This window comes from Cnephaeus nilssonii (genome assembly GCF_951640355.1).
Source record: "Cnephaeus nilssonii genome assembly, chromosome: 19".
Classification (NCBI taxonomy): domain Eukaryota; kingdom Metazoa; phylum Chordata; class Mammalia; order Chiroptera; family Vespertilionidae; genus Cnephaeus; species Cnephaeus nilssonii.
This window is the reverse complement of record NC_137090.1, coordinates 29,115,451-29,130,312: the sequence shown is the minus strand read 5'-3', so window position 1 is coordinate 29,130,312 and position 14,862 is coordinate 29,115,451. Positions and strand designations below refer to the sequence as shown.

The 14,862-nt window shown below is 42.1% G+C and overlaps 1 protein-coding gene across 2 annotated transcripts in view; it reads right to left on the bottom strand.

Moving 5' to 3' along the window:
* PSMD11 (proteasome 26S subunit, non-ATPase 11) overlaps positions 1-11,508 on the bottom strand; it is a 31,171-nt gene extending 19,663 nt beyond the window's left edge. For both annotated transcript variants that reach the window (XM_079798577.1, XM_079798576.1), the window contains exons 1-3: positions 11,380-11,508; positions 8,666-8,767; positions 2,738-2,862 (exon numbers count right to left, since the gene is read on the bottom strand). In XM_079798577.1, the coding sequence (XP_079654703.1) occupies positions 2,738-2,862; positions 8,666-8,767; positions 11,380-11,470 (318 nt within the window). In that variant the 5' untranslated portion in view covers positions 11,471-11,508. The remainder of the gene's footprint in view (positions 1-2,737; positions 2,863-8,665; positions 8,768-11,379) is intronic.
* Positions 11,509-14,862: the final 3,354 nt, after the last annotated feature.

Genomic DNA, 14,862 nt, shown 5'->3' with positions numbered 1-14,862 from the left:
TGTTAACTAAATTCCTATGGGGGAAAATTACTGTTCTAAGTCTAAAACTCTCTAGCACACACTCCTTTTTTCCATTGAAATAACTGTTTCAATAATAGGATTTTTGATGTAAGGTTTCTTAAAATGTACTATTTGTTTCAGTTAGACTATAGCAAAAAAAAAAAAAAAAAAAAAAGGCTTCCAATAGGCAATTTCCTAGAAAGCCCTGGAAGTTAAGGTAAATTCTGGAATTTCAGTTCACTATTTGGCAAGGATTTGATTCAGTCTTCTTTCTCTCCTCCTCACCCCAATTTTCTACTCCCTGCCCCTTACCAACCACCCCATTCCCACTCCCCTGCCCAACCCCCAAACCCAATACATATATCCTTATTTTCTAAGCTCTAAACCTTAGTACAGAAATTGACCCAAACCTAATCTGAATCGTATCAGCTTTCAGAATACAGCAAGCTGCAGACTGTTCTGCAGATCTAACTTATGGTTAGTCCCCAAATAGAAAAAAAAGCAAGGGAAAGCCCCTCCCCCATACTCTTGGTACCGAACTCCCCAACACAAAAGTCTTAGCTCTCATAAAAGTGTTCTAAAACTTCTTATTTTGTCTCAGGCCTCAATATTACTATGAGAGTGATCCACATGTGTGTGACTCACTCCTCTATCCTTTACTATCACTCAATCCAAGAATTTTCTAAGATGAAGACTACTAGTATATCCAAGTCAGAGACCTGTAGTCACCTAAATAAATGTAGTTAACAAAGCTCTAGCAGGTTTGGCTCAGTGGATAGAGTGTCAGCCTGCAGACTGAAGGGTCCTGGGTTTGATTCCAGTCAAGGGCACATGCTCAGGTTGTGGGCTCGATCCCCAGTAGGGTGCGTGCAGGAGGCAGCCAATCAATGATTCTCTCTCATCACTGATGTTTCTATCTCTCCCTCTCCCTTCCTCTCTAAAATCAATAAAAATATATTTTAAAAAAATAGTCCTGCTACAGCCCGGCAGGCATGGCTTAGTGGTTAAACATCGACCTATGATCCAAGAGGTCACGGTTCAATTCCTAGTCAAGGCATATGCCTCTCCCTTCCTCTCTGAAATCAACAAAAATCTATTTTTTAAAAAAAGCCCTGCTACATGGATGAAGACTATAATGATAATCATCCCCCCCCCCAAAAAAAAATCAGCCTAATACTTAGCACTAAAATGTCATAATGACATAATACCTAAGAGTGTTTCCTTTCATCCTAGGAAAAGGAAGAAAGGGTTCTACTTGACAAAAATGTAATATACAATGAACAACAGCAATGTACAAACACAGTTAAAGGAGAGCCTAACCAGACATGGAGCCACATGATATAAAGGCCAGTAAATCTCATCAGACAATGATAGGTGAGTACTAAATTATGATTTGGAAAGATTTCCATAAAGAAGTAGGAGAACTGACTGTTAAACAAATGCAGTTCTAGCCACTAAGTCAGCTCTATGTTATGGGAAGGGACAAATTCCAGGGACCAGTGTAGAAAGGAGCGGCTTGGATAATTAACTTTTTCTGCCTAAAAAGTTCCAACTAACATTTATTGGTTTGTTTCAAGCTATCATTTAGTCAGCCCATTCTAAAGGCACCCTATTTCAAACAAAAGATGGTGCCACTTTTTTCATGAGAACAAAGTATAATTTATGTTATTTTTTTTATTGATTTGAGAGAGAGGAAGAAGGATAGAAACAGAAACATCAATGAGAAAGAAACATCAATGGGCTGCCTCCTGCACACTCCCTCCTGGGGATCAAGGCCAAAACCCGGGTATGTGCCCTGACTAGGAATCAATCCAGTGACCTCTTGGTTCATGGTTCAATGCTTAACCACTGAGCTACTCCAGCCAGGCACAAAGTACATAAAAAGAACATAGTTCTGCCAGAAACAAATCAATTTGAAGACTTCTCTACAAATAAAGTTAGTTTATGTTATTTAAAAGACATGATTTCAAAGTAGAATCTTAATGCCCTAGGTTTCTGAAATGCCTCATTATTTACACAATATGCTACTATGCCCTTTCATACCTTTTAGTTGTACACCCAGAGGCCACAGCAAACAATTATTCCTGCAGATTCAAGTAACCACAATATACTCTGCTTGAATCTGCCACTTTCTACAGAGTAAGTTTTAACTTTGGTAGTGTCTCCTTCCCCTGAATTGCAGTAAATGCAGCTATCTTTGAAAGGGTTGGAAGAGGCTCAGTGAATCCAAAGAGGCACTCTTCAAACACAGCTCAGGGTCTAAGTCTGAACTTGTAGAGGACATGTACAGATACACCAGTGGCTTCCGCACACAAGACACAAACAGATGGATGCTCACCCCTCAAGAAAGGCATATACTCAGACAAAACATGCTAAGAATGGATGCCTCAAGACTTAATTAGTGCTCACAAGGAGCTTTGTGACACAGAATGAAAGGTACCATAGACACAGAAAACATTACAAAAGTGTGGCAATACAATACCTCAAAAGCAAGAATCAGTTTGTGACCCTGATGTAATGAGGATTCCAGGGACCACTAACAATCTCCACTTACAAAGCAAAGCATGGAACAGACCCAAAGTATCAAATGCCTGGAACAAAGAGAAACTGACATGGTAAGTCCTGAGCTGTTCTCCCAGCTGTCCCTTCTACATGAGTATCACAGTGCAGTCAGGCACTGCTTTCACTGAAACAGACTTTTTTTTCATGTTTACCTTCTGTCATTAAAACAGCTTACCTCCTGCCCTGTAGCTGCTTCCATATCAAGAAACAGATCCAGAAGAGATCTGACAAGACGAGCTGCTTTAGCCTTGCTTATGGAATTCAAGAAGGGTCGCACATACTTCAGGAGTCCTCCAAGCTCTGAATGAAGGCAATTCAGAAAGGAAAAAAGTAAACATCAATATTAGGAACAAAATACCCATTTAAAAAATAACCCAAGATTATAAAATCAGTACTTATGTCACTGGAATCAGTCTAAATGAAACTTAGTAGGAATTTAAAGCATTCTTACAAGTAGGAGTAGCAAGAATAAGCTAACAACATATACCAAATTTGTACTGTTCTATTCCCCACTCAACCACTGGATTACTATAAGGGCCTTGGGAAACCCTCATCTCTCTGCCTCATCCATTTTAATGAAAGATAAACAGCAAAGTACTCATACTCTCAGAGACAAGTTTGCTATAACATAGAATATGCTGTGCCTCTGCCACCTTGGACAGGTTATAGGAGTTGTTTTTAATTTTCAAATCTGCCTTACCAGTTCCCCCTGAACAGAGATTTCCAATTCCAGGTTCCCTTTTTCCTCTCTTCCCAAAGTACTCCCCAGTTTAGCCTTTTAGCCATATCAGTTCCCAGGCACTCTTTTGAATAAACTTTTTACATAAAAGTTAGGGTTTTTCCCTTTTAATATTCCTCATTAATCTTCAAAGCGTAAGTCTTAAACTATGATCAAAAAAGGTACCCGCCCACCATAAAGGTTTTCCCCCCTTGTATAAGGAAAGAAAGTAATACAGTAATTCTAAAAATTAGAGAATATTTCAATTGACAAATAAGGAAGTACTTCTGGAATGTAGGTTAAAATTACTTTAGTGCCACTGCCTCTTTATTATTCTCCAATTGTAGACTCACCCTCCTGAGAACTCTAAATCAGGGCAAGCAAACTTCACCCTCCTGAGAATGCTAATTCAGGGTCCTGAAATCTTCATCTGCCTGAAAAGTCACGGGATGCATGGGACTGTGTCAGGTACAAAAGGAACCTTACACAGAGTGGAAAGGTTCATCTTTCTCTTGCCAATACTGACCTTTGATTTCCACTGTCTAAGATTTTTCCCCCCATTCACACTCCTGCTCTCATGCCTCACTCATGCTGCATTCCCATCTGGAATTCCTCCCCATCCTCCTAGTATGTGAATCAGATACCTTTTTAGGTCCAACTAAAGTCCTGGTAAGTCTTCCATGCCAACTCCAGAGTACACTGATTTCTCCCCCTCAAAATCACTCTGCATTTATGCAAATTCCAATTATATAATCATAGCTTTTAGTCTAGAGCAATGTCTCTTCTCCCACAGCATTACCTACTATGCTTGAACAATTCTAAACAATCTTGAGTGACAGAAATGTTCAGAAAGTAGACTACTCCAATGTTGGTCAAACTAAATTCTTTTTTGAAACATGAGTCTATACCCTCCTTCCAAGTGGCTTCAAAGATTTGAAGACAACTACGTTTCTATCTCCCTAACTTTCCCTTTCTCCAAGCTAAACATCTTTACCTGTTTCAACTGTTCCTCCAATGTCCTGGTTCCCAGATTCCTTATCACCTTAGTTGCCCTCTTCTGAATAAACTCGTTTGTAGATATACCACTTGTAATACCCAGAACTGAAAACAGAGCTCCAGGTAGGGTGTGACCAGTAGAATCGTGTCTTAATTCTTTTCACCTAGCCACCACATGTAACACAAAGAGCGTGTTTTGCTTTTTCTAACAGCACTCTCTTGGTTCAGTGAATCCATGAAGGTCTTTTTGCAGAGACAGGTAATTCCCCACCTTCCTCTGTTTTGATAAATATTTTAAGTATATAACTTTATTCTTAGCACACTGAATTTAATCTTGCTGGCTCTGACAATAACTCTAAATCTTAATTCTGTCCTGTACTGAGTCATCTACAAAAATAAGCACACCAAAAAAAATAAATGAATAAATAAATAAATAAAAATAAGCACACCTTCTGAAATGGCTTCAGCCATGCCAGATGCTGACCAGAAGAACAAGGACAGATCCCTATAAGAGATGCTAGAGACTTTCCTTCAGGTTGACAAATGATCCATTTGTCGTCATAAATTTATAACCTGTACCTGTTATTATGGCAAATCTTTAAAACCTCTGATATATCAGATATGTAGTCTTTATCATTCCCCTAACCTAGGGGTTGGCCAACTTTTTCTGTGAAGGGTCAGATAGTAAATATTTTCAGCTTTGGCTTAGGGGGAGGTACTCAACTCAGCCTAACTGTAGTGCAAAGCAGTCATAGGTATCCTATAATAAAAGGCTAATATGCAAATTGTCCCCTCGGGCAGGAGTTTGACTGACCAGAGTTCGACCAGGGGGCGGGGCCAGCCCCTCAATCGCCCACGGGGTCGGCTGTCCAACCTCCCGCGTCCTCCCCCACATCCCCTGGCCAGCCCGGCTCGATCCGGCTCTATCAGCCCCAATCGGGCAGGCCGGCCGGACCCCACCTGTGCAAGAATTTGTGCACCAGGCCGCTGGTATGTAAATAAGTAGGTATGGCTATGTTCAACAAAACCTTATTTACAAAAACAGCTGTCCAGCCACTGTCTGTGGAGGAGCCCTGCATATCCAGGGTCTAATAAGACTAACCAAGAAAACCAAGGGTAAATTTGGAACAATCTTTTCTTAATAAACCCACAGTTCTAAGTGATTAAAACATACTTATCAAATAATCTATCCCAGAACTTTACTGATGATTACCAGTTTATTGTGTCTAGTATTTTTTTATTACCTGTTTGCAAAGTGGAATAATGTTCATCCATACTGTTTTCTTATATTTCTCCATCCTCCATGATTTTTCTCAAAATAATAACAGTGGTTCTATAAATATATCTGCTAGAACTATTCTTTTGATACTAAACGACAGAAAATGTCAGAGCCTAGAACTTATTTAAAGAGACTATTTGCTGTTCTCTCTTCTCTCACTTACCTTGGTTTTAATTCTTTCTGATATTATTTTTTATTTTTTGAAAATAATTTTCCTTCCTGGAAAAGGCAGAAGCAAAACATGTGCTAAGCAGTGTGCCTTCTCTCTAGCACCTGCTAGCATGGCAGCATTTTCTCCAAGCACTGAGTGTGTTATTCTCTTCACACTCAGAGAAACAAATGACCTCTTAGTTGCCAAAAAACTCAGTTCATTTTTTATTTTAGCCTACTATTGTTTCTTATTCATTCTTGGTTATATTCCGTTTCTTTCCATTTTCACATATACTAAATTAAATTTTTTAATTTCTACAGAATCACATAATTCCTTCCTCCTATTCTGAGATTATTTGCAATTATATGATCGGAACTTCCCTTTTAAAACCTCACAGAACTCAACATAATTTCATAGTCTCAGGCTATGAAATCTGCAGACCCTGTTCCTCGGCATCATGTCTGATAATATTCCGCAATAGTTTCCATCACGACTTTGCACAGGACACAGTCTGATTCACTAAGTCCCAAAATGAGTGCTGTCAGTCAGGGACCCTATCTTAAACTTTTTGAGTAGAGTACTTAGCACAGTGTTAGCCATGTATTAAACACATAAAAATTGAAGATTCATGAAACAGACATATTTTCTGTTCTCAGAAAACTCCAAATCAAAGAAAACAGCACAAACCTATCAATTATTAATGGCTAAATAAGGTAAATGAATGCAGGCTCCAAGACTTCCTTCGGGTTTCTATTGTATATACCTATATTCATCACTCTTCCTTAGAAAACAAGTTTTTAAAAGTTCTTATGATTCACCTATTAAATTCCAATAGGATTAACAGTACACTTCTAAACTTCTCAGGTATGGATCACCAGGAAGGGAGGGCAAGGAATAAGAAGAAAGTAAAGCATGAAAAAGGAAATTTCAAGGAAAACAATTAACATTTTTGGGATATATTTTCTGAAGCACTAACTATATACTACATGCCGTTTCTAATTACCTATGCTACTGCAGGGAAAGACATTTGGATGTTTCAGCAACAGAAAAATCTTAAATCATTTCACTTGGTTCTATAATTCAAGAAAATGACCTTATTAATTATATTTTGTATGGACTAATTACCAAAACTTCTCTAACTCAAAAGCTCACATTAACTGATGGGCAAAAAGAATCCATACCTGTGTTAAATAGGAGGGAAGTCAACATAAATTAAAAAAACACACCACCCACCACTGATAATCCACAAGGGGATAACTATGGGAAGTAAAAACCATTATACCATGAGGCCATGAACTCTGTAGTAGGACTCCATGGGCTCAAACCCTGGCTCTCACGTACTAGCTGACAGACCTTAAGTAAGACAGTAACTTTCCCGTGCTCCGTTTCCTCAGGTGTAAACAGATAATAGAATCTACCTTATGGAGTCGTTTCAAGGATTCAATAAGCTAAACCATGTTTGTGCTTAAAACAGTAACTACCCCTAGCTGGTTCGGCTCAGTGAACAGAGGGTCGGCCTGCGGACCAAAGGATCCCATGTTCAATTCCAGTCAAGGGCATGTACCTCAGTTGCAGGCTCCTCCCCAGCCCAGCCCTGGTCAGGGAGCGTGCAGGAGGCAAGCAATCGATGTGTTTCTCTCACATCAATATTTCTGTCTTTCCCTCTCTCTTCCACTCTCTCTAAAATCAATGGGAAAATATCCTCAGGTGAGGATTAAAAATAAATAAATAAATAAATAAATAAATAACCAGTAACTAGGTCATAATAAGTACTCAAAAACTTTTTTGTGTGTGTGTTTTTAAAAGACTTTTGGTCATTTTCACTTTTTTTTTCTTTCATTTTTTTTATATATATTTATTGATTTCAGAGAGGAAGGGAGAGGGAGAGAGAGATTGAAACATCAATGATAAGAGAGAATCACTGATCAGCTGCCCCCTGCACACCCCCTACTGGGGATCAAGCCCACAACCTGGGGATGCGCCCTTGACCAGAATGGAACCCAGGACCCTTCAGTCTGCAGGCCGATGCTCTATCCACTGAGCTAAACTGGCTAGGGCTATTTTTCTTATTATAGATATTTTAAATAAGATAAAGACCCACAGAAACATATCCTCCCAATTTCACACAACTTTCTATTAATTTAGCCTAATAATTTGTCATCCTTAAATGGGAAAGATCTTAGTTCTCAAGTTCAAGAAGTTTTGCTATCTTACACCTAACATTCTCTTGGATAACAACATAATTTGGGGGAAAGTAATTCATGAGGTCACCTACCAGAGCTTAATCCATTTTAATCAGATAAACTCTAAATTCACTGTAAGGTCACCAAAAATCATCCATTTTAAGATTAAGCAGGCTTCTCTAAATACTATTACCACTTTACTAGTCAAAGGCCCCTCATGGTCAACAAGAATCTTATTCTAAGGATACCCATCACCATCTTAAGCCTAGAAAGTCAATGGTTCAATCACAACTAGAATGTTTGGGCAATGACATGCACAAAGACCTAGGTATCAATGAAGAAATCTTGGGAAGGCTCTTCCCATTTAATGTCTGACTCATCCTGTAGCAGGAAAAAAAAGGACATTAAGTTACTTACTTACATGCAAAATCCCTAGTCATTTCCACAGTGGGAACCTAAAGTCACTCCCCACCTAAAATACATCAGAGCTGCTCAGTGAAATCACTGAAGACTGCTGCTGCTATTGCTGCTGCCTGTATGAATGGGAATACAGCTAAAATTCAAACCACAAACAAATCCCAGGTCATTCAATCTAAGAGGAACAGCTTTTCCTGCAGCTGCAGAACAAAACTCTCCCATGAAAGAACTGAATTTAAAGGCCACTGAACCTCTTGCTGAGAAAGTGAAGCTCCTCTGTTCCTTCACTCCAACAAAAAATTGCAACTTCACCCAGCATTACAGGTAAAAAGAGAAAGCAATCCATTTGTAGCACTCACCTGCAGCTTGTCCAGTCTTCGCCAGGAGAGACCCCAGTTCCAGGATGCTCTGCTCTTTGACCTGCACTGCCTCCTCATCATTCTCCTGAATGTCACGCTTCACTGGGAGAAGAAATTCAAAACCTCTTAAAATTCTGACAAAAAATGAAGACTAAAGGAAATTTCACCCTCACAAGACCAATTACAAACTCAGTTAACAAAAGACAAATTCGAAAGCTTAAAAAAAAAAAAAGCAGAAAAATCATGTACATCATAATAGACTCTTCTCTTTTATGTAAATGTGTCTTTCATTCTATCAGAATTTCCCTTGCCCACATACACTGAGATTTCTGTTGCAGTCATTTGGTTAAGACAAAATTCAAACAAAACAAGTTCTTCATACGCGTGGTGGTAAGCCCCAGGCTAGGCACTATTATGTGAAAATATTATCTGTGCATTTACCTGCCACAAACTAAAATCAAATGACCACGTTACTAATGACTATAAAATCAAAAGTCAAGAAACCACCCTGACCGGTGGTGCTCAGTGGTTAGAGCATCAGCCTGCACATCAGAGTCGTTGGTTTCAATCCTGGTCAAGGGCACATACCTGGGTTGCAGGTTCGATCCCCAACCCAGGTTGGGACATGTGCAGGAAGCAACCAATCGATTTTTCTGTCTGTCTCTGTCTGTCTGTCTGTCTGTCTCTCTCTCCCTCCCTCTCTCCCTTCTTTCCTTCCCCCCTCACCCCCTTCCCACTCTCAAAAAAAAAAAAAAAATTCAATGGAGAAAATATCCTCAGGTGAGGGTAAATAAATAGCCTCCCAGTAAACTTTAGGCCCGTGGAAAGCCTCCACTGATGGGTGCTAGGGGTAAGCAGCTCCACAAAGCCATTCAGGGAAAACAAGATCCTGAGGAGGGACTGCTGCTTCCTAATGGACTCAGGATCTGTTACAATAACTTTGTGCTATCTGTTCCACTTTCGACTGTTAATAACTACTCTACATCTGGAACACTGAATAGCCTCTCCAAATGTGTAGAGGTAATTTTAGTGATCATCACTAGTTATCACTTCTCTTTACAAAGCATCATGACTTGACAAAAACCAAGACTTTGATACTCCGTAATGGAGTCCAGAAAAAGTAGGGCTGTCAACCATCATGACTCAAGCTCTAACAGGAACAATTTCAGGGAACTCTCTCCTAGTGTAGTGGGCAAGCAAGAGATACTCTCCTTAGAATGTTTACTGTAATTCCCACTTTATAAAAGACAAAATGCTAGGCACAAAAAAAAATAAATAAATAAAACCTATGCTTCTCATAGTATTTCTAAATGTTAGTGTGCATTCATTCACAGAATAAAAATACATATGCAACAGGGATTGCAATGACTCTGGTTCTGCCACTGTAACTGATAAGTCAAGATCAGAACTTCAAAATGGAACACCCTTTATTTACCAATATCATCCATTCACAAATGCACCTTCGCTCCCAGAAGGAGGCCCCCTCTTTCTCCAGGACCCCCAAAGATAAAGACATCAAGATCTTGTCATTGTCCTTCCTCCATGCACGCTAGGAATACCAAATTTCAGACCAGTCAACATAAAAGCCAACATCCTGGAGGTCCCACATACACGTGCATTCTCATACTACTTGTTGATCCAAACCAAACCCGCTCCAGCTACGCTAAAAAGATCACATTACCGCATGTGCAGTGAAGAGCTAGCTCATGCCCTAGTTGAACCCTTTATGACTGAACCTTAAAAGCATTCTCTGTCATCATCCATTTATTTCTGTTCACACCTGAATCCTGGCAGGACTCTGTCGGAAGGGACTGGCTGGGGCTCCCACTGCCGTTTTCCTGTTGTGTGCGAAGTGTAAGACAAACTATGCCAGTGTTCAGGAATTTCTCTTCAATGCTCCCAGCTAGGGCAGCCGGCCGCTTCCCGAGTTCCCTGAACTCCGCGGCTCACAACTAACTCCCCAACTCACTTCCAACCTCTACAGGGGAGAGCAGGGCGATGAGTCACCTCCTCCGGCCCGACGGTCCCACCCCAACATCTCGCTCTTCACACCCTACACGGGGGCAAAGGAACGTGGAGGCCACCTCCTCAAAGCAAATGCCAACCCGCCGCGGAGTGTGCCCCCTCGGCACTTCCCACCGCAGAAGGAGGCCCCCTCTCTCGTGGCGCCTTCTGCTGTGGGTCCGGGAGAAGCAGCAGCTCCCAGCGTCCCGCGGAAGGAAACTCCAAGCGAAGAGCGAGCGCGAGCGCTCCCACTGCCACCCGGACCTGGCGGTGCCGATAACGACGGCGGGAAATGCCCGTCCACAGCGGGTCTCGCCCGGGCCCTTCCACCGGAGGTTCTCAGACCGGGTGGCAGCAAGCACGCCGCCGGCACTGCTCCGGGTCCCGGCAGCTCGCTCGGGCCGGAGCGAGAGACAAGTCCAGGGGGTGGTGCGGCCCCGGCTCGGCCCGCTCTCCCACCCCACGCGGAGCCCACCGTGAGTCAGCGGCCCGCCAGCGGACGCCGGGGCTGTCTCGGGGCTTCCCGCCGAGGTGGGACCCCGGGGGCTCCAGGGAGCCCCGAGCGGCCTGTGCCCCCGGCCCGGCCCCCCTCACACACACAGTGAGTCAGCAGCGCCAGAACCGGCTAGCCCGGCCCCGCTCCGCCGCCGCCGACCAACACCGGCCGCGCTGGGACAGCAGGGCCGGGCAGGGGGCGCGGCTGCCTTTACCTATGGAGTGGAGGATGTCGATGGAGGCCTCCCGGTCGGTGCTGAGTAGAGACTGGGCTCTCTGGAACTCTACCACCGCCGCCGCCGCCATCTTACAGCTCTCACACCGTCCGGGCCGCGGCCGACGCCGGAAACACACGCCCGGAAGACCCGCCCCGTGCCCCTCCCCCCCATAGGACACCCCTCCCAGAGCACCACGGGAGTTGTAGTCTCTACGCCGGGCGAGAGGGGTGAAGGGTGAGGGTGAGAGCGGGGCTGCTCGCTGGTGGGCGGATAGCTCCCCGACACCGCCTAGCGGCCTGCCCGCGAATAAAAGAGGACGTGCCTTGTAATAGGAACCCAAGGCCAGTTAGTCCCCATCCACCCCAAAAATGGTCTCAGCCCGGATTCCCCTCGACCGCCCTTGAGAGGGGTATTTGAGCACCGGGCTTGGTATTCATTGAAAGCTCTTTTCGCTTTCTTTGTAGCTTCTAGGTTTAATCAATCGCTCAGGGCCATAAACAATCTTATAAAGTGCTCACATGTGGCTCACAAAGAACAGCACCATTCAAATTCGTTCAAGGGTCTAACGACACTTGTGGGAGACACACGCGCGCGCACACACTTTCCGGGCTAGAATCCTACAGAATGCTAGCCAGCCTGTGATTAAATCCACCAGTGTTGGAGAAAAGTGAAATATCGTCTTTGCCCCCATGCACCAAATAAATTCCTCTCGGGAGTCACACCGAAGCCTAACAGCTACCCAAATTCCCCAGCTCAAAAAAGGGAAAACGGCCCTGGCTGGTGTGGCTCAATGGGTAGAGCGTCGCCCCCGCGCACTGAAGGGTGCGCGTTGGATTCCCAGGTGAAGGGCAGCTGCTACCCGAGTTGTAGGTCAGCCCCTGTCCGGGGTCCTGCGGAAGGCAACCAAAGGATGTGTTTCACATCAATGCGTTCTCTCTCTCTCTCTAGCCCCTTCCCTCTCATCCACTATCTCTAAATTTTAATCCAATCAATATTTAGACAGTAATTTTCACTAATTTATTTACTCACTCTTTCTTCTTGTACCTCATTTTCTTTCATTTCTCTTCTTGTAGAGTACTATTCTACCAAAGAAACAGATTGAAAACTGACCTACTTCATCGGTGCATCCTTCGCATGCACCTAGGTTGTTGGGGCGTTCCTAGGGCCAGGCAGATGTTTCACTTCTAGATAAAACAGACCCTGGTCTCCTGTCCCCAGAAAAATCTAACTAAAAAGTAGTTATTTCAGAGTGAGTCTATGGGTGGCAAATTTTCTAGGCTTCTGTGTGCCTCTAATTATTTATATTTACTCCCCAAATTTGAGTAGTAGTTTAGCTGGAATAGAATTCCTAGTTGTCACATTTAGTTTTCTTTCAGCACTTTGAAGAAAGTGTTTGTAAAACTGGAAAGCATAATTCTGTCTTAAATAAGAGAGATGTGACACAAAAAATATAAGTCTCTTGTTGAAGGACGCAATCTGTGCACCTAAAAATACTTTGATTATACAGGATTTATAACATGATTTGCCATCCTCTGTAGCGATAAGAAATGCAAAGATATAGAATACATATTTACAACTCAGCCAGCTAAAGAAAGAACCTTGATCAAGCAGAGTAAAAAGTCTCAAGTTAAATTTGACATGTTCTTTTGATACCATAAGTTATAGCCCTCCTTGCTCTGCTTCTTGGCAGATAATAGTATATCCTTGAGATATCAAAATATTTTATGTAAAATCTTTTTTTCTCAACATGTGAAATAAAATGCCCTTATCCCAGTGTTAACTCCAAAGCTTATAAACCATGTTTTAAAGAATTGAATAAAATCAAAACATCAAAAGTAAGAAATATTGGTCCAAGAGAGCATAGATGAGATAAATGGTGATGGAAAAAATTTAATTTAAATTTTAAAAAGAAATATTAGGCCCTAACTGGTTTGGCTCAGTGGATAGAGCGTCGGCCTGCGGACTGAAGGGTCCCAGGTTTGATTCCCGTCGAGGGCATGTACCTTGGTTGTGGGCACATCCCCAGTAGGAGATGTGCAGGAGGCAGCTGATCCATGTTTCTCTCTCATTGATGTTTCTAACTCTCTATCCCTCTCCCTTCCTCTCTGTAAAAAATCAATATATTAAAAAAAAAGAAATATTAGTTTATAACATATGCCTATTACTACTCACTTAAATTATAAATGGTCTCACTTATTTATGCATTTCCTCTGATTTTCCCTCCAATGTAGCGCCATCCCTTGGTATTGTTTAGGGAATAACGACAAGAAAAATAGTCTGTACATGTTCAGTACAGATGTAACCATTCTAACCATGGTAGGCCTAACTACATAGTACATGTCAGCAACAATGTAACTTCCCTCCCCCCAAAAATATTTTCAATCTGTGATTGGTTGGGTTGGTTGAATCCCCAAATGTGACACATGTGGACACTTAGCAGAGGGCCAGCTGTATGGATAACTTGTAAAACGAGGTAAGGAGAACAGTTCAGTTTTCTGGTCTCCCTGAGGTATCAGGCTTGAGTTTAAAGATACATCCTGAAGTTTTCTGAAACAAGAACACACACCGATGCTCCGTTTTTTCCATATGTTCTACTGTTTCTCGCGTCTGATGTTGCTAATGACAGTCAGATGGCAATCTGATTCTGATTCTTTTCTCAGTAATCTGCTTTTTTCTCTGATACCTTTAAGGATGTTTTTCTTTTTGATGCTCTGAAATGTCATTATTACATTATTTTGCTTGTTTTTTTCTTTTTTAACATATGTTTTTATTGATTTTAGAGAGAGAGGGAGAGAGAGAAATACCCATCAGTTGCCCCCCGTACACTCCCCTACCAGAGATTGCACCCACAATCTGGCTATGTGCCCTGACCAGGAATCAAACTGGTGACCCCTAGGTGCACAAGACGATGCTCAACCAGCTGAGCCACACCGGCCAGGGCTGGTTTTTTCTTTTTCTTTCTTATTTATTCTGTTCAGCACTTGTCTCCAAGTCTATAAATGCAAACAAAATTCAAGTTTAAGAAAAAGAGTAAAAATACTCTAAAATGTATATTAAGGAAAATGAATGACTTACATAACCTTAAAAAAGAAGAGTAATTGGCGCTGGCCGGTGTGGGCCAGTGATTAGAGTGTTGGCCCGAGCTCCAAAGGGTCGTAGGTTCCACTCCCAGTCAAGGGTACCTGGGTTACAGGTTGGCCCTGTTGGGGCACCTGTAGGAGGCAATCAATGTGTCTCTCTCACATTGTTTCTCTCTCTTTTTCTCGTTCTCCTCTCCCTCCCTCCCTTCAAGTCTCTAAAAAATCAATGGGGGGAAAATATTGCCAGGTGAGGATTAACAAAAAAAGAAAAATATATCCCTCTCCCTTCCTCTCTGTAAAAAATCAATAAAATATGTATTTTTTTAATTTAAAAAAAAAGAAAAATAATTGGGGAAAAGGAGGCTTGCTGTAACAGATATTGAGATATATTGCAAGGCCA